We start from the raw sequence: 21,221 nt of genomic DNA, 5'->3' as shown, positions 1-21,221 counted from the left end.
TCAGTATGCACCTAGCGTGTCAGGAGTATGTACCTAGCGTGTCAGTATGTACCTAGCGTGTTAGTATGTACCTAGCGTGTCAGTATGTACCTAGCGTGTCAGGAGTATGTACCTAGTGTGTCAGGAGTATGTACCTAGCGTGTCAGGAGTATGTACCTAGCATGTCAGTATGTACCTAGCATGTCAGTATGTACCTAGCGTGTCAGGAGTATGTACCTTGCATGTCAGTATGTACCTAGCGTGTCAGTATGTACCTAGCATGTCAGTATGTACCTAGCGTGTCAGGAGTATGTACCTAGCGTGTCAGGAGTATGTACCTAGCGTGTCAGTATGTACCTAGCGTGTCAGTATGTACCTAGCGTGTCAGGAGTATGTACCTAGCGTGTCAGGAGTATGTACCTAGCGTGTCAGGAGTATGTACCTAGCGTGTCAGGAGTATGTACCTAGCGCAGTGGTGCTCAACCAGTCGATCGCGATCGACAGGTAGATCGCGGGCTGATTTCAAGTAGATCTCGATTAATAAAATTTGATTATAAAAAAAAATAAAAAACGCTGCTTTTACAAAGCCTCAAATGATGGCTTACAATATACAATTTTGGCTGGTAGCTCTCGGCTAGGTGGTAAATTAAAAAGTAGATCTTGGTTCAAAAACGGTTGGGCACCCCTGCGTGTCAGTATGTACCTAGCGTGTCAGGATCTTCCTGTTGTGCAACACGGTCTCATCAGAAAACGTAAATAAAGTACACAGGAAAAAAGGTACATAATGTACATTATGTTATGGCCAGAAGTAATATGTTTACTATCAGAAAAGTGTGTCTTGGTAGTCTTGAGGAAAAGGCACTTGCCTCCCATGCGAGTGCCCTCGGTTCGTTCTCCAGCAGGGGAACTCTAAAAACATTAAAAACTTAAAATTAGGGATGTCCGATATTATCGACCGATATTGGCATAAAAATGTGATATCGGAAAATATCGGTATCGGTTTTCAAAAAAAATATATTATTATCATTTATTTTTTTACATTTATTTAACCTTTATTTACCCAGGCAAGCAAGTAAGAACAAATGATTATTTTATTTATTGTCAAAGTATGCATAATGTTGTGTTAATTACACGACAAGAGATATGTAATGTTAATAACCTGAAATTATTCAGTTTTTGGGGGGGGGGGGGGGGGGGGGGGGAACCCTGCATATATCGGTATCAGTTGATATCGGTTGATAGCGGTATCGGAAATTAAGAGTTGGACAATATCGGTATATCGGTATCTGTTGTGAAGGGCCAGATTAAACCGAATATATATATTTATTGTATGTATATATTTAATTGTATTTGTATATTCTCTAATATTCCCTGATATCCCTTGTATATTCCTTGTACAATATGCATTGAATATCCATTCTAGCCTACTGAACATCCCATAATAGTCTCCATTCTACTATTGGTCGAGACCTTGGTGCCAGGCTGCCATACCCCCCAGACCCAGTTCAAACGTACCGCTCAACATGTACAAACAAGTCCTAGTTCCGCGTAGGAATCTGGCTACCGCACCACTAACGGTACTATTTGTTCATAGTGCGTATATATACTGCGTTACTAAAGTAGGACTTCCTTTTTAGTCCAGTTTCTTACCCTCCAATAGAGTGACAGACGTAAAGCCTCCCCGCGACGCCACGTGTGGGAGTAAGGCCAAGTTCGGCCTACCATCGGTATTGAGACATCGTGTATATTAATATTTGAATAGTCATATTTGGCACTATATCGTCGAGTTGGACGTAGTCTATTAAGCTAATAATAGTCTATTCATATGTAGTGCTTCGTGCGGTGAGAATACTATCGTAGTCAGTACCCCATCGTTTCGGGCAGAGAACTGGCTGCTTATCCAGGGTGGCCGACCCCATGTGAGGCTGCACCCGAGGAGCCCCAGAGCCGACGAGCGAGTGGACCTGCATACCGGATTATTCTACCGACGACAGCCCGCCTTCCCAGGCACGGATTATGCTTTGTATACAGTGATTATTCTATGGATAAAGACCAACACTGCCGTGTGTTGGAAACCCCCCCCCCGGAGAGGACGACAGGTGAGGAGACGCTCTACACGACGAGGTCGCTTCACGTCTCTCCATCGTGGACCGAAGGAAGCCGGCCCACAGAGAGTCCAACTGCTTTCATCTGTGGATCGAGGATCGCTGAGGCACCGAGCCGCACAACCGTGGGTTCTCCCAGGATACCCTCGGCCAGACGGATACAGCCAGACTCTACCCCCCCCCCCCCTTCTCCAGTTGTCTTACAAGCGACCGGAATTCCCCCCTAGTGTATCCAGTTCTATAATCATTAAAGTATCATTGCTGTTATTCCTTAACTATTCCAGGTCGTATATGTACCACCTGCGCCTTCAGAGATTGGACATTCTCTATTGATATACCGACGAATACTCTTGCCATAAAAGTGCATACTAATTCCCATTCATAAATGTGATTGATTTGATTAAGTGCTTGCTCTACACACCATCGCTGTGTAGAAATAAAGACCTATTTCTAATTCGTACATTTGTGTTGGATCCGTTTCATCTACGTGACAGTGTTCATCATAATATATTTATGCCGAGTACTGGGTGGCCGAATATTAAGTACAAAGGTAGTGGTAGTAAGTATCATATCTAGTAATACAGTCAGGGAATTGTACCCCTCAGTTACAATTGGTCCTTCGAGCCGGATGGTAATTAGTGTAATATTAATATAGTGTTATTAATATTGAAATGGCCTATGATGAACACTCCACGAAACGATCCTCCTAACCAACGCCCGCAGCGCGAACGACGGCTCCCTCAGTACTTAGAGGCTTACGCTGTCAGTCAACAACCTAGTCTTCTACTAACAGTAAACGCGGTAAAACTAGAAAGTAAAAGTATGTCTAACCCCAACGCCCAGACTACCCCGACCATAGAGGCCCCTACGGGTTCTAATGTAACTGACCAAGTTCACGGTGGGGACCAGTGGGAACCAGACATGACTTCACACCCCGCCAGTACTGAAGAAGTAGTCCCCGATGAGTCCCGGGAGGAATACAACGCTACCGAGAGAGAACTCGGCACGGAAGAAGACGGGGAGAGCACCGTGGAGATAGAGCTCCAAGGCTCCGCAAGGAGTACCCCGAGGGAAGGCTCCCCTATACAACCGCCTTCTCCCAGCGAGGCAGAGAGGACCCTACAGCAGGCCTTCCTCATCAGCCTGAACGCCGCTGCTGAACGCGACCGACTGCAGATCCAGCAGCGGAGCGAAGAAGAGCATATACGTCTAGAAATAAGACGCATTCAGAGGGAAGAGAATGTGGCCCGAGACCGAGCAGACAGCCAGCGAGCAGCTGCTGGTGCTCTACGGGACGCAGAGCGCGACAGACAGCAAGCGCAACTAATAGAACAGCTGATCAGACGGACAACACCCTCTCCCTCCGCCAGAGGCTCCAGGAACTCGTCTAGACACACCTCCAGGGCGGCATCCCCTAGCCGAGTAAACAACCCTGAACTTGACCAACAGACGAGGTCTATACCCCCCACAGACCACCTCCCCCCACCGGTCCAAGCGAGACCTAGCAACCGGGAAGGAGCAGCATATCCTGTGGAGAGGCTAAACCAGAGACTACAAGCACTGGATGACCTAACTGAAGACGAAGAGGAGGAGAACCACGCCCGACGACAGCACAGTACTCTACCGGACCAGGAGGTCCGGTACAGCCCAGGCTATACTCCCGCGGAGCTGCGCTACAGACCCCCGACTCTATACCCGGGTGAGCACGACGCACGACCCGCACCGAGGAACAGCACCTGGACAAGCGGGCCATGGTACACTGCCGGTACCAGCCCATACCAAGGAGCGGGAGGAGACTCGCCTAGGAGGCCTCTCCCCCAACGCTCGCCGATGTATCCACAGTCAGCGTCATACATTGGCACGCCTATGGTACCCGACTTCACCCAAGAGAACCGGGCCCAGTATACAGAACTCTGCATGTGTCTGGAGACCATGTTGGTGGATGTATTGGATGAACGCCATAAATACGCCATCCTACTGAAGCACTTAAAGGTACCCCGCGCACATAATATAGCGCTCGCCTACGCGACTTCCACCATTCCATACACAGCAGCGCTGGTAGCATTGGACCAGAGGTATGGGCGCATATGGGATTACGTGATCCAGGAGATCCGACACATCGACCGCTTACCCCCAGCAATAGACAATCGAGCACTGGACGACCTGTCCATCAGAGTGCAGTCCCTGGTAGGGATGTTGGGAGCGCAGAGAGAGAAGGGGAGGCATGAACTTTACGCCAACTCAAATGTGGAAAGGATCTTGGAGAAGCTGCCGCCCGCTCGACAGGAGCGTTTTAGGCGGCAGAGAGACCACCGAGACCCGAATGGCCCCGAACCGAACCTCCTCGATCTAGCAGACTTCCTGGCGAGAGAAGTCAGCAGCCTACGGCTAGATACATTCGGACGGAGCACCCCTGGCTCCAGAGAAGGAACCAGACGACTAAATGATGGAAGAAGATCGGTGACTGTGATGCACCAATCAGAGTCAGTGCCGAGCAGCAGGAGCCACAGTACCCCCTCCAGAACGGAGAAGTGGAAGATAGTGTGCCCCTACTGTGAGAAAGAACACTGGCTAGCGCAATGTGACTCCTTCCCCAAGCTGAACGCGGAGGAAGCAAGTCAATGGATAAAGTCCAACAAGCGCTGTTTTCGCTGTGCGCGCTCACACATGGCAGCCGAATGCCGCTTAAAGAAAAGGTGCACCAAGTGCGATGGAGCCCATCTGGACATACTTCACGACAGTAACAGACGGCGCCCTTCACCCGCACCATCCAGCAGCAAAGCGAGCGTCATGTACATCGATCCCGCCAGCAGCAGTGGAGCCCGAGTACTCCTAAAAGTAGTGCGTGTGACACTAAGCTACCAGAATAAAGTCCTGGACACTTACGCCGTCCTCGATGACGGGTCAGAGAAGACCCTTCTGCTCGCCTCCGCTGCGGCCCAGCTAGGGCTGCGGGGAAGCGAAACCCAAATGACAATTCGGACAATAAGACGAGATTTGAAGACGATAAAGGGCGAGAATGTCTCATTCTCTATCGCAGCAAGCGGCCAGCCTGAGCGACGGTACCAGATTACAGACGCTTTCACCAGCCAAGAAATAGGACTGTCGCGGTACACATACCCCGTCGCCAAGCTGATGGAGAAATATGCACATCTGCGCAAGTTACCGATCCCGCTCATAGACAATGCTATGCCGACCCTGTTGATAGGCACCGACCATGCAGACCTCATTGTCCCGATAGACCGGGTTCATACCGGACCCCGAGGCTGTCCTGCAGCAGTCGAGACCCGTTTGGGATGGACTCTCCAAGGCCCGCTCGCCAAATCTCTCAACCGAAGTACAGCCACTAGATGTCTCCACTCCCGAGTCACAGAGGGAGAAACCGCACTCCTGCAACACGTAGAGCGGCTATGGACCTTGGAACAAATGCCCTTTAAGAACGGAAAGAAAGACATTCGCTCTAAAGATGACATTTACGCCATTCACCTCCTCGAGACAGGGACCAAGAGAGTCCCGGTCAACGGCGTGTTGAGATACGCCACGCCACTCCTGCGGCGAGAAGGAATGCCTACTTTCCACGCCAAGACAGACGCCACAGAACGGTACCTGCTGAACACGGAGCGGCGCTTAGCCAAGAACCCCGCCCAAGAGAGTGTATACCGCGCTGAGATTGAGAAGCTCATCACAGCGGGACACGTCACAAAGATGGACATTAAAGAGGCTGACCAGACCACTGAATCGTGGTACGTGCCTCACCACAAGGTCCATCACAACGGTAAAGACCGCATAGTATTTAACTGCAGCTACCAGATCGGATCCCAAAATCTGAATAAAGAGTTACTGCCCGGTCCCACACTCGGCCCCTCCCTACTCGGCGTTCTACTCCGCTTCCGCCAGGAAAAGGTGGCCATCAGCGGGGACATTAAAGGAATGTTCCTGCAGGTGAGATTAGTAGAGGAGGACAAGCCCCTGTTACGGTTCCTATGGAGAGAGAAGCCAGGAGATGAGCACCCAGCCATCTACCAATGGGAAGTCCTCCCCTTCGGAACGACGTGCAGCCCCTGCTGTGCTACATTTGCACTACAGAAACATGTAGCAGAGGACCCAGCAGCGGACGAAGAGGTCCGACACAGCGTAAAGAACAGCTTCTACGTAGACAACTGTCTACAAAGCCTTTCAACCCAGGAAGAAGCCGAGGCTCTCCTGATTAAACTCCGCGCCTCATTGATCAAAGGCGGCTTTGATCTCAGGCAGTGGGCCAGCAGCGATCCGCAAGTACTGCGCAGCCTCTCCTCCGAGGACAAGGCAGCCAGCAGCGAGACCTGGATGGCTACAATCCCGGGAGAAGCCCAGGAGATGACCCTGGGATTGGTGTGGCGATTCAAAACAGATTCGCTTCACTACAGACACAAGCCCCTGACTACGGAGCAGGGAAGGCCGGCGGCGGCGCCGACCACCAGACGGAGTGTGTACACAACACTCGCCCGACAATATGACCCGCTAGGATGTATTCTACCGTACACCACCAGGGCAAAAATGATTGTACGAGCATTGTGGGACAAGGACCAGGGCTGGGACGACCCCATTCCCGCACACTTGCATCCACCTGGAGAGAGTGGGAGATGGAGCTCCACTCACTCCCAGGCGTTAATATGCGCCGAAGCTACTTCCCACCCACGGTGAGGCCAGAGACATGTAAAATGGACTTACACGTCTTCAGTGACGCCTCAGAGGTCGCATACGGATCAGTAGCCTACTTGCGGGCCCAAGAAGAGGGGGGAGAGATCTACACAGCATTTGTCCTCGCCCGCTCGAGAATAGCCCCACGCAAGCAACAATCTATCCCACGCCTAGAGCTCTGCGCAGCCCTAGCCGGAGCGCACCTAGCCACGCTCATCCAACGTGAGCTCACCATACCGGTGTCTAGAACAATCCTGTGGTCAGATTCCACGACAGTACTCGCCTGGATCAAATCGGACTCATGCAAGTACAAAGTCTTCGTGGGAGTCAGAGTCACCGAGATTCAAGACTTAACCGAAGAGTTAACCGGAGAAACAGAGTGGCGCTACGTTGATACAAAACAGAACCCAGCTGACGTCATCACCCGGGGAATGCCCCTAGATGACCTCACCCGTCGCAATGTCTACAGTGACGGCCCAGCATTCCTAAAGCTCCCGGAAGGAGAGTGGCCCACGCCTATCCCGAGGGAAGCCAGTCAGGAGGAGGCTGAGAATAAGAAGCCTGTGTTCTGTGGATTGAGCACTGTTATCTCCGCAGACCCCAACATAGATGATTGCACTACCATAGAGAGTGCACAACAAAGGACATTCCTACTGCACTACCTACCGTCTCTACAGACCCGCCAGAAGTGGGTAAAGGAGAGAGACAATTTGACAGAAGGAACAGTCGTCATGATTATTGATCAATCACTGCCCAGAGCTATGTGGCCGGCCGGCCGCGTAAGCAAAGTGATCACCGGTGCCGACGGCAAGGTCCGAGCAGCTGAAGTGCTTGTCCAGGGTCGCACTTACACCCGTCCCGTGGCGAGGCTCATAGAACTGCCCCGACTCCCAGACACAATCGATGATGACCATGACCCTATAACCCTATGACTTTGTGAAGTTGACTGACCCCTACAGCAAACCCTTATGTGTAAATAGACAACGCGATTAATCTGTCTCTGCTTAACTGATTAGGTCTGGGACCAATCAGGGGGTGGCTGTTGTGAAGGGCCAGATTAAACCGAATATATATATTTATTGTATGTATATATTTAATTGTATTTGTATATTCTCTAATATTCCCTGATATCCCTTGTATATTCCTTGTACAATATGCATTGAATATCCATTCTAGCCTACTGAACATCCCATAATAGTCTCCATTCTACTATTGGTCGAGACCTTGGTGCCAGGCTGCCATACCCCCCAGACCCAGTTCAAACGTACCGCTCAACATGTACGAACAAGTCCTAGTTCCGCGTAGGAATCTGGCTACCGCACCACTAACGGTACTATTTGTTCATAGTGCGTATATATACTGCGCTACTAAAGTAGGACTTCCTTTTTAGTCCAGTTTCTTACCCTCCAATAGAGTGACAGACGTAAAGCCTCCCCGCGACGCCACGTGTGGGAGTAAGGCCAAGTTCGGCCTACCATCGGTATTGAGACATCGTGTATATTAATATTTGAATAGTCATATTTGGCACTATATCGTCGAGTTGGACGTAGTCTATTAAGCTAATAATAGTCTATTCATATGTAGTGCTTCGTGCGGTGAGAATACTATCGTAGTCAGTACCCCATCGTTTCGGGCAGAGAACTGGCTGCTTATCCAGGGTGGCCGACCCCATGTGAGGCTGCACCCGAGGAGCCCCAGAGCCGACGAGCGAGTGGACCTGCATACCGGATTATTCTACCGACGACAGCCCGCCTTCCCAGGCACGGATTATGCTTTGTATACAGTGATTATTCTATGGATAAAGACCAACACTGCCGTGTGTTGGAAACCCCCCCCCCCGGAGAGGACGACAGGTGAGGAGACGCTCTACACGACGAGGTCGCTTCACGTCTCTCCATCGTGGACCGAAGGAAGCCGGCCCACAGAGAGTCCAACTGCTTTCATCTGTGGATCGAGGATCGCTGAGGCACCGAGCCGCACAACCGTGGGTTCTCCCAGGATACCCTCGGCCAGACGGATACAGCCAGACTCTACCCCCCCCCCCCCTTCTCCAGTTGTCTTACAAGCGACCGGAATTCCCCCCTAGTGTATCCAGTTCTATAATCATTAAAGTATCATTGCTGTTATTCCTTAACTATTCCAGGTCGTATATGTACCACCTGCGCCTTCAGAGATTGGACATTCTCTATTGATATACCGACGAATACTCTTGCCATAAAAGTGCATACTAATTCCCATTCATAAATGTGATTGATTTGATTAAGTGCTTGCTCTACACACCATCGCTGTGTAGAAATAAAGACCTATTTCTAATTCGTACATTTGTGTTGGATCCGTTTCATCTACGTGACAGTGTTCATCATAATATATTTATGCCGAGTACTGGGTGGCCGAATATTAAGTACAAAGGTAGTGGTAGTAAGTATCATATCTAGTAATACAGTCAGGGAATTGTACCCCTCAGTTACAGTATCCGTAAAAAAGCCAATATCGAGCATCCCTACTTAAAATGTAATTAAAACATAAACATAAATAAAATAAAAATGGAATATGTAATATACACTATGTACTTATTTGTAATATGTACACATTGTACATTTTCGTAAATGTCAATATAATACTTATTTGTAATACGTACACATTGCACATTTTTGATACTGCAAGCACTTTATTTACATATTGTAAGCGAGACCGGCTGTGCTGAGGCAACAGTTCTAATCCAGTAGTGGAATGTGTTCCTGCACCACGGCACTCACAACATTAAAATGACTTGATCTCACAGCTCTCCTCTATTCACCGACCCATAGATATCCAGAAGATGAAATATCTAAATTACACCTCCTCCATCTCTCCTCGGCCCCTGACCCATAAAGATCCATATCCAGGGCTTACGTTTCATTTTCTTTTTCACAACCACACCTTGTAAAACCACAGTGTCACTCACCCTAAACTAGAGAACCGTCCCAATACACCCAAATTAAAGTTAAAGTTACATTTGTTCTATTTGAGCATTGAAGAACTACCCTGGCTGCTCTGTTTTGTGGCAACTGAAGTTTGTGCAGCTCCTCCTTGATGTTGATGACCATATGATCAGACAATAATCTACATGTGACAAAACAAGTGACTGTACTACCTGGTTAAGAATGGAAGGATATATATATATATATATATATATATATATATATATATATATATATATATATATATATATATAATATATTACACATTTCCTGGCCATAGCAATTCCTTTCCTACATCATAAATATGAGCTGACCAAGATAAGTGGGCATCCAAGGTAATTTCAAGCAGACTCTGTGTGTGTGTGTGTGTGTGTGTGTGTGTGTGTGTGTGTGTGTGTGTGTGTGTGTGCGTGCGTGCGTGCGTGCATGCGTGCGTGCGTGCGTGCGTGTGATGGGGGTCCCACCAGGTGGGAGGGGCAGACAGAGACCCCTTGTTGCCTCCAGAATCCGACACATGATGTGAAACACCGCCCACTCTGCTGGGCTGCCCCGCTCTGTACTGGAACACACACACACACACACACACACACATTAACATTGTATGAATGTTACATAATTGAGCACACACGTGAACGGGACGTTTGATATGCACATACAGTATGGGATACACACACGCACACAGTGGGGGAGGGGTAGTGATTCAGAAAGATGAAGACGCGTGTCTTCTACTGGTTCTGGATCATCAGGGTTGTCCTCCAGACTCAGTGATGGACGCCACTGTGACGACATGTTCCCCACCAGTTAATAAAGTCGTGACAACACCGGTGTTACCGGGTTACACCGAACATTTTACAAGATAACACGTATCGCGCTTACTTTGATCTTTAACGTTAGTGGCTACATTGAAAGCATAAAGGGAGAGCGCTGTGCATAAAGGGAGAGCGCTGTGCATAAAGGGAAAGCGACGCTTGTCTTGTTGTTCATGATCGTGGGAAGTCACGATCCTAATTGAAACTGGATTAATACCAGAGATACAGTGATCCTCTCATCCCACAGCCTGCTGTCCCCCATGCAGTCAGGGAGAAGATACAGGAGCAGCAAGGTCCACAAGACTCTAAACCTTCATGGATCATCTGCTTTATGTGAACTGCACTTTAGTACATATAGTTTTATTGGCCATTACCATTTTATTTATTGACCTTTGACCTATGATATCTAGTGACTATTTATTGACCTTTGCCTTGTATTAATAATATTATTTGCCTGGTGTTTTTAAGCGAAACACTGTTTTTTTAATTTTTTTATTTATTTATTTTTGTAATCGTCTCTTGTGACACAACAGTACCACCGTCTCCTTATCAACCAGGAAATGTGCTCACGTAAAAATGTTATTAGAAGTTGATAAATCGAGTGATCTCTACGCACAAGCACAATCACAGAATCTCTTAGGTTGTACGTATAGGTGAATCTTGTAGTTACAACAACATTGGGCCTCATTCACGAAGCAATATACGAACAGATTTCCTCTTGTTTTGTTCTTAACTAGCATTTTTTCTTATTTTCTGGGATTCAGCAATGTTTTCTTATTTTAGCTTTTCTATTAGGCAAGACCAAATTCTAAGAGTGGTCGAAAGCACTCTTACCCAGATAAGAAACTCTTACCCAGATGAGAATAATTTTAAAAAGCCTACCATTGGTCAATTGCCCCCAAATACGACTTTAAAATCACAGAACTTTTCAATAATTATTATTATTATAACTTATTGCGTGCGTTCTGCTTCTGAAATGGATTATATATTGCTGTTAGAACAGTTAGATGCTCTGGCCGCCCAGGCCGTACGCATAGAACGCCTAATCGTCTAGATCTATTTGCAGAGCCAGATGAGTGGCTGCTTAAACGTTTCAGATTGCCAAGAGCGGTCCTTTTAGATGTATGCAATACTCTAGTCTGGAGTATCAACTTAGACACAACACACGTCGTTCAGTATTGACAAAGCCTACATTGCTGGAACGATAAATTTCGCACATATACAATACATATAAGTAGAAGTCTTTATTTGTCATCAGATTAACACACACATGGGCGGCTAGGTGGTGCAGTGGGCAAGGCGCTCACCACCAATGCAGGAGACGCTGGGTTCGAGCCCAGCTCTCCGCATTGCTATCAGCTTGGCTGGTCGTTCATACTAATACAATTGGCAGTATTAGGGGGTGGGAAGCTGATGGGTGGGGATCGGACGTTGTGGACAGCGACTCCTACAGGTCGGTTGGTGCGCCTGCGCAGCAGAATCAGGAAGCGACAGGGGCGGCGTGTCCCTCCCACGCAGACCCCCGACGCTGAGAGATTGCGCTGTGCAGGTGAAAAGATGCGACGGCTGCTTCCTCGAGTACCGGAGGGGACACGTGATGTAAGGCTTCGTCCACATTGCAGCCGGCTTGTGGGAGGCATGGCCTAACAGCGTTCGAGACAGGGGAGGGTAGAATTGGACGATACGAAATTGGGATGGGAGAAAAATAGAAAATGGGAGAAAAAGTAGATCAAAAAAAAATATATTAATAACGCACACACATGCAATGGGCGACCCACAGGAACACACACAAACATGCACTGAGTCGTGAGTCGTGAGACATGTGTGTTCGGACGTGTGCTAAGGCTGCCTCGCTAAGCCGTTTATTAATTCATTAATTAATTTATATGTATTTATTTCTGGAGCATTTATCCACTGGTTGGATGGTGTATTGTACTTGTGCTGTATAATAACAATACATTTCAATCTAATCTCATTTTGAGATCAGTCGCAACTCACAAATCGCTTCCTGTTGAATGGATCAGCATGCAATGCCGAACCTCTCAAGCTGTTTTGCACATGCCTCGTTCGCCTTATAAGGAGCTTGCGGGTGTGTCTGTATGCAAATTAATTGAGCGTGAACGCGCATTTCAGTTTAAGAATTTAAGTGAGATTCATCATTCAACACACCTGATTGATTGATTGATTGATTGAAAATTGTATTAACAGATTGCAGAATGGGTACAATACAGTACAGCGCAATACACACAACTGGGGATAACTGGGTAGGTAACTGTACATTGGAGGGGGTTGGGTTAGGACATTGACAGGGGCTAGTTTCGAATTGCAGTCTCCCGTAGGTGCTCTTTGAGAGTGGTTTTTAAAGTGCGTAGTGATTCACATTCCTTTACAGCTGTGGGTAGGGCGTTCCACATTGATGTGGCATAATTGCTAAACGTGTTTAGTCCCTTGTTTGAGCCGAATCTGGGTTTAACATGATTTGTGGAGCTCCCTCTGGTGTTGTGGTTGTGGTATTCACTGACCTTTGGAAAGTATTTTGACATGTACATGGGTACCTTAGTGGTGTAGTGTATCTTGTAGACCAGGCCCATTGCAAGTTGCTGTACTCTGTCGTCTACTCTAAGCCATCCTAGGTTGTCAAAGTGGGCAGGGGTGAGGTGGGTTCCAGGAGTAAGGTCAAGCAGTAGTCTGACCAGTTTGTTTTGTGATGTTTTTTTTTATCAATTTTTTTTTGTCCCCCTTTTTTTACGTATTTTTCTCCCATCCCAATTTAGTCGTTATGCCAATTCCCTTCCTGGTCGTTGCGCGCATTTGTCCCCCACTTGCCGGCCTAGGGAGGGTTGATAGATACTATCACATGTCTCCTCCGATACATGTGGAGTCAGCCAGCCGCTTCTTTTCACCTGACAGCAAGGACTCTCACTGGGGGAGTGTAATGCGTGGGAGGATCACACTACCTCCCCCAGATTATTTCCCTGCTGAACAGACGCCCCGACCGACCAGTAGGAGTCGCTGTTTACAACGACCAGGATACACACCCCACCGGCTTCCCACCCTCACTGCTCTCTCTCCTCACTGCTCTCTCTCCTCGCTGCTCTCTCCTCACTGCTCTCTCCTCTCTCGACCACTGCCTCTCTGCTCTCTCTCTGCTCTCACGCGTGTGACTCTTTTTTTCTTACTCTCGTCTTTCTTTTTCTTTTTTGCAAGCCGACGACAAAGCCTACTGTAACTTTACTTTGAATGTTATCAAACCAAGATTAATGTCCTCCCCTTGTCCCCCCCATCTAAAGTGCTCCTACCTTCATACTGGAGTACTTCCATGTTGTATGAATAAGGCGGTACACAGACACACAGACACAAGCAGCTGCTCTGTGTGTGTTTGACCAATCAGCAACGTGGTGCTATCTGCAGAGAAAGTACCTGGTACCACAAGCCAGTCCAGACATTACTCATAGAGATGGGAGGGGTACTCACAAGCATAAAACACGAGGTCCCAGTTTGTACTTCATCCACACCGACTCCAATATGTGTCTGATGAGCTCCAGCTACATACACACAAGTGCACACACGTGCACACACACACACACACACAGAGTGTTAATACCATGGCTGATCACCACAGGAACATGTGAACACCAGTCTACTTAAGGCGGGACAGCACCCCCAAAATCGCCTTTTTGCTGTTTTTCTACGATATTGAGACGTTATATTAGGCTTCCTAAACATGTCTTCTATGAAACTTGTGACAATAAAACGTCAATAACACACATTTAGTTGTTTATTTGACTTCATTTTGCCTGATTGCATCCATAAATTTGCACATATTTAATGGAGAAGTGCCTCATGGGGAAGTGCCTCATTTGCATATATAAAAATACAACAATACAAAGAATATATTTTTTCTTAGTTTATATGTACCTAACAAACTGGGAAAGTTTCATAGTGATATCTATTCAGATTTGTTTGTGCCTATTAGGGGGTGCTGTCTCACCTTAAAGGATAATTCTACTTGTGTTTTATGGCCGCTATCTGTCCTTTAAGACACATTTCACGGTTAGACGAGACATGTCTGGGTGTTTGTCGGGGGTGGAATCGCAGCCTGTGGGGTTGGAGGCTTCTTAAGAGGATCTCAGGATGTGAACCTGCTTATAGCCTCTGAGAATCATGTCACACAATCTGCACTTTCTACTTTTCCAGTTCAAATGAACTGAAGCGTAATGTGGTCGTTTGTCCTGATGGCCTTGCCATTATAGATTAGTCACACACACACACACATGCGCCATGTTTTCATGCATTGTGGGGACATTTCATTTTTTCAGATTTACATTAATTCCCGAACTATTTACCCTCACTGTTGCGGCAGTAGACTGTCATAGACAGGTAGTGCCGTGGGGCTGAGTGGAGGAGTTCAAACAATTGACGTGCATCGTGAAATAACTCCGTTCCACGTCCAGGAAATACTTTTGAGGCTTTTATTCTTTCGCTTCATGAGACAAACAAAATACGATTTGCGCTTTGCGTTATTGCGGTCAAAAGAAAATATGCTCTCCTAACTCTCACCCCCTCTCCGTGAACTGTCAACCTCTGTGAACTGTCAAACACCGAGAACTGTCAGACGTGAAAAGGTGAATGAAATTCCATAAAACACCCCCGTGAGCACGCCCACCACCTAAAGTGACAGTACAACTAATAATACAACACAAATAGAATACTGAATCATAACAAAGAGACCTCCATTACGGCGCCTACACTCACCTTAACCATAACAACTACATGCCCAACCCTTATCCTAACCTTTACCTGACCCCAACCTTACCATAACCATAACCATAACCTAAGATAGCTCATTTACTTCGTGGTCCGGCCAATGTCCCCTCAACGACAACAAAATATTGTTTTAATATTCCATATTGTATTTGGTCCCCACAAGCCACAACAGTAGGGAAACAAGGCCACTTACACACACACACACACACACACACACACACACAGAGAGGTGCACAAGCATAACACCTCAGTACCCAATCACCAACCTTCACACACACTCTCCTCCTCCCTCTCTTCTTCTCTCTCCATCACTTTCCCTCCCAGTCTCCTCCTCCCTCTTTCCCTCCCTCTCTATCCATCTCTCTTTCATCTCCTCTGTAGAATAACAGGAAGAGGATGTGAACATCAGTGGAAACCCCCCCCCCACACACACACACACACACAAACACACACACACACACAGAGGGTTACCCAGAGAGCCATGTCCTCTACTTACCTCTCCTTCACACCGGGAGGCGGACATTTCCACTCATTCCACAGACGATTGACGTTACATGACGAACTTAATGCTCAACCAGGCACTTGCAGTTCTTTTTTTTTATTTTATTATTACTGTGTAGCCTACGCTAAAAACATACTAAAACATACTAAAATACTACTAAACACATGCACTGCCATAAAGGAGGCAGGCTGAAGGCCCCTCCACAGGTCCAAAGATGAGGCCGTAAGTGAAGAGCAAGTAGCTGACCCAGGAACAGTTTCAGTTGAAGATGGTTTTGTTTTTAAAATGTTATAATCTATAATTGTGCACTTATCAACATTTAAAATCATAAGGGTTTTATTTTGTGCCACTATTCCAAATGTTAAAGGCCCCCTCCACTTATAAACGTGTTTTTCCATGGTTAACGTGACTTGGACTATACAGATTGTTATTTGTGTAGAATTTTTCACCAGAGCGCCTGTTTCCACATTCTTCCCCTGGAGAGGGACAGCTTCTCTGTACTTCCCTGAAATCTGAGTTGCATGTGTGATGTCACTTATATCTGTCATGTTGACAATTTGATTCATAGGTTAAATATACAGATATAGGTTAAGCTAGGTTACGATATTCATAGATCCTTGCATTCTCAATGACTGTAAAGCTGTAGAGGTGCTGCTAAAGGGGCAGTGATCATCAGGTCACAATAGGTCATTTTATACAGTGAGGTTAAGTTTAAAAAGAATAATAATAAGTGTCTCACTACTATGAAATGGCTACTATGGGGACTCGAGTTGAGAGGTCATGGGACCCATTTAAAAATGGCCAATGCCAGTTGTTAGCCAACTAGCCTAACCTTGGAGCATTATTTCTGACAAGCTAGCATGACATGGTTTGTATCAATGGATTCCTTAGGTCGTCTAGTTTCATAGGATACCAGTATTTTCACTCTGGCTTGAAAACCGCCTCTGAAGGAGAGTAACCTCAGGGTCTCCGAGGGTTAACGAGTCTGGGTCTTCTCGGGGGCAAGACCAAATGTTCTCAATCTGGCTTCTGGGATAAAGACGTTTAAAGTTTTTTTGGACTAATTCAAAAAAACTCCTCAAAACCCACCTCTTCAACTTGGCCTTTAACTTGGCCTTTAACTTGGCCTTTAAACCCCTTTGAATGTTGCGTCTGTCCACTATGTTTATTACTTTTGTTATTTTTAAAGCGACCTTGGGTCTTCTGAAAGGCGCTATATAAAACAAATTATTATTATTATTATTATAAAAAATAGGGATGCTCGATATTGGCTTTTTTACCGATACCGATATACCGATATTGTCCAACTCTTAATTTCCGATACCGATATCAACCGATACCGATATATGCAGGGTTTCAGGTAATTAACATTACATATCTCTTGTTGTGGAATTAACACAACATTATGCATACTTTTGACAATAAATAAAATCAGAATTTGTTCTTACTTGCTTGCCTGGGAAAATAAAGGTTATAGAAATAAAATAAAAAAATGTTATTTTATTTTTTGAAAACCGATAGATATTTTCCGATATCACATTTTAATGCCGATATCGGCCGATATCGGACATCCCTAATTAAAAACATTTGGTTAAAACTGGATCACTTTTCCAGCTGTGCTGTTTCAGCCATTCCAGGAGCATTTGTTAATTTGATTACTCACTTAACATGTATTCTACTTGTAATAATATTAATAATCAGTTGTACTGCAACATTCCTGGCGCATGACATCAGTCCTATTATATAAGGAATGCGCCTTAGTTGCCCTGAGCGACGATCGGGGGGGGGGGGGGGGGGGGGGGGGGAACAAATGGAATATGAGGATAATGGAACAGTCATATATCAGAGGAAGTTCTGCAGCTCTAAAACTCTAATGTACTTTACCAAAACCTCTCCCCAGAGTCAACACTCCCATTAGTCTCCATTAAGCCGTTGATACATGGCAGAGAGGCTGCACTGAGTATAATAAGCTCCTCTAGGAGATGTGTTTCTTTGAACCCATGGGTGAAGAGTGAATTCTGCGTCTCTCCAACTATGGTTCAACCAAGACCCAGAATAGGTCGCGGGCCTGCTTCAGGCCGGTCCCCCACATGACAAGTGCAATAATGACACTGCAAAAAATAATATCCATCTGCACAAGTCATTTGATCTCATATTCTTTCTTGTCGTCTTTAAATCTTATTCTCTGAAAAGGCGGAACTACGGCCAATTTAATAATCCATACATGTTATTCCTCTGGTCTATGACAGTCTACGAATATTAGTAGGGGCGACGGGAGTGGTTCGGGAGGTAGAGCAGTCGTCTGGCAATCCCGCTCCTCCCGGGCATCGTGTCGATGTGTCCTTGAGCAAGACACTTAACCCCTAATTGCTCCGGATGAGCAGGTTGGCACCTTGCATGGTTGCCTCCGCCGTCTGTGTGTGAATGTGTGTGTGAATGTGTGAGTGAATGTGTGAGTGAATGGGTAAAATGGTAAAATCGCTGCGGGCATGACCACCCACATTTCACTGTATGCCTTGTATGCCGTGACAAATAAAACTCTTGACTTGATCTATCTATCTATATGAATTCTCATTTGCAGACAGAACATGGTCTTTAGGCTAGTGTGTGTGTGTACCCACCAGTTTGGCTACATAGTTGACCACCAGTGTGTCTAGTTTCTTCTTGCCCCAACGAGGCAGGTGTCTGTTCAGGTGTTCTCTCAGTCTGTCCACCATCTAACACACACACACACACACACACACACACACACACACAACAGTCATGTAATATATTACTAGGGTGACCATATTGTGATGAGACTAGAGTAACCACGGATAACCAACACAAGACAAAGACTAGGCAGTAACACTAATACAGAAGACTAAACACACTGGGAACATAACACTAAAGAGACAAGAATACTTAAACCAGACAGGGGAACAAGAAGGGCAACATGGCAGACAGGGAGACACAGCAAGAGGGGAAGGGCACAGAGGAACATAGACAATCTAACCAAACACAAGTGTATGAGGAGTCCCCCCAGAGGAGGTGAAGGGAACTGTCCATGAGCAGGCGGGGAGAGAAGTCCATGCATAGGTCGGGGGAAGTGAGGTGGAGGGAAAAGTCCAGGAATTGGAGGGGGACGTGGGCAGGACCAGGTGGAACATAACAAGGACTCTATTAAAAATAATAGCATACAAGTAAATATTGAATGTATGTAAGTACCTAAAGTAAAATACACATTCTGTATGGTGTACTACACAGGATTATAAATTCTCAATGCATCAACCTCTGTGTGATGTCAAACTTGTTGTACATCCAGTTATGCTGGCTGTGATTCCTTCCTTTTTGACATTGACAGGCTTACACATTAAATGTGCATTATGTTTTCCATCTTATCACATATTTTGGATTAAAAGAAAGTACAGTAACTTGCAGGGTTTGTATAAATGTAGTCGAGGTAATAATAAATGAGGAAACTTACTTTGAAGTGTATTATAGTAAATGTATTGAGATCCCTGAACTGGAAATACTCAAGTAAAGTATCCTAAAAACTGTATTTAAATACAGTAGTAAAAGTACTTTCTTTCCTCCCCTGGGTTCTCTACTTTCTTTGTTACTGTACCTATTTTACTAATGCATATTTGGTAACATCACGTTATTCTCTAGATATCATATTAACAACTGTACTGCAGAGGCCGCTACACATGGGTTTTATAAGTTTTCATTGCATTATCATTTCATATATATTTATATAACTTTGCTCATGGAATGAGAATTACTGCAGATGTACTTTGACACTAATGCCCAGCAATGAAGTCAGGGTTTTTCTGAGACATAAAGGAAACTGGTAAGAAACCAGCCTTCAAACAAATCAGTAAATCAAATCAGTGAAATAACGAGAGAGAGCAAGAGAGGAGAAAGAGGGAGTGTGAGAGAAAGAGAAAGCAAGCGAGGAGAGAATGAGAGTAAATGAGAGAGAGGGGACAGTGAATCACTACCCACTTTCAAAACCACTCTAGAAGAGCACCTACGGGAGACTGCAATTCGAAACTGGCCCCTGTAAATGTCCTAACCCAACCCCCTCCAATGTACAGTAAATGTCCTAACCCAATAATACACGAGACCCTCCTCTTGGAACCAAGTATGGTTGTCGATATTCCAATGTACAGTTTTGCTTGTACAGTTGTACAGTTTCCCCCACCCCGCCTACCCAACACCCCCTCCCACCCCACCCACCCAACCACTTCCAATGTACAGTTTCTTCGTCAAATGTATATACTCTCTCTCTCTCTCTTTATTTTATTTTTACTTTTTGTATCACAAACAGTACTGTATTTGTAAATCTGGTATGTCATAAATGTATAGATGTAACAGTACTGTCTATCTGTATGTTGTGTATGTCATAAATGTTATGATGAATTGAAAATGGGGGACCCTGATGTAAACAAGACGAAAGTCTTTCTCTGGTCTGCATCCCCTTAACAATTGTGTGTATTGAGCTGTACTGTATTGTACCCATTCTGCAATCTGTTAATAACGTTTTCAATAAATCAATCAATCAAAGAAAATGAGAGTAAATGAGAGAGAGAGAGAAAGTGTGCATGTGTGTGTGTGAGAGAGAGAGAGAGAGAGAGAGAGAGAGAGAATATACCATTTTCTCTATGTCTCTCTTTGTGCTTATGAGTTTTAGTGGGTTTTCCTTGACTAAGTAAACTAATTAGAGGTAGTTGATGACGAGAGAATGTCCTGAACTATGTAAAAACGAGAAGCATGCAGCTGCAGAGCCGCAGAGCCAGCGGCGCTCTCAGGGCCGCGCTCTGACGGCCGCCCTGTGAGGGCCGCTCAGCAGCGCCACCCACCCAATGGCTGAATTGGAGTATTGCACTGTGCGGGCACAGCTGTGAGATCTGCGCGAGGCCAGAGGATGTACATACTGTATGAGTAAATTAACTATACTTTTGCTCACACAATATCTTGAATGAATGCGTTTATTTATTTCGAACATAAATAGAAAATAAATAATAACAAAAAACAAGTAATAAACAGATTAAAAAACAAACAAGCAGGAGGATGAAGTGTAAACGTATTCCTACCCCCTTGATTGATTGATTGATTGAAAACTTTATTAACAGATTGCATAATGGGTACAATACAGTACGGCTCAATACAAATTTATTTTTATTTTTGTTTGCCCCTTTTTTGTATATACAAACAATTGGGGATGCAGACCAGAGAAAGACTTTCGTCTTGTTTACATCAGGGTCCCCCATTTTCAATTCATCATAACATATAATGACATACATGACATACAGATACAGTATTCAGTATACCTTCACACTCTATTATCTTATGCAACTCATATTCACTCCACAAACTGAAATATACATACATTGTTGAATGAACAGCCTGTTTCTTGAAGTTAGACTCTCCTCTA

At 45.6% G+C, this 21,221-nt stretch overlaps 1 protein-coding gene across 1 annotated transcript in view; it reads right to left on the bottom strand.

The window, feature by feature from the left end:
- Positions 1-21,221, bottom strand: part of gsap (gamma-secretase activating protein) — a 125,314-nt gene that overhangs the window by 19,898 nt on the left and 84,195 nt on the right. The window contains exons 26-28 of the mRNA XM_084330985.1: positions 18,424-18,519; positions 14,008-14,078; positions 10,189-10,283 (exon numbers count right to left, since the gene is read on the bottom strand). Coding sequence (XP_084187111.1) covers positions 10,189-10,283; positions 14,008-14,078; positions 18,424-18,519 — 262 coding nt within the window. The remainder of the gene's footprint in view (positions 1-10,188; positions 10,284-14,007; positions 14,079-18,423; positions 18,520-21,221) is intronic.

Source organism: Notolepis coatsorum, assembly GCF_963971535.1.
Source record: "Notolepis coatsorum genome assembly, chromosome: 15".
Taxonomy (NCBI): domain Eukaryota; kingdom Metazoa; phylum Chordata; class Actinopteri; order Aulopiformes; family Paralepididae; genus Notolepis; species Notolepis coatsorum.
This window is presented reverse-complemented; position numbering and strand designations above follow the sequence as displayed.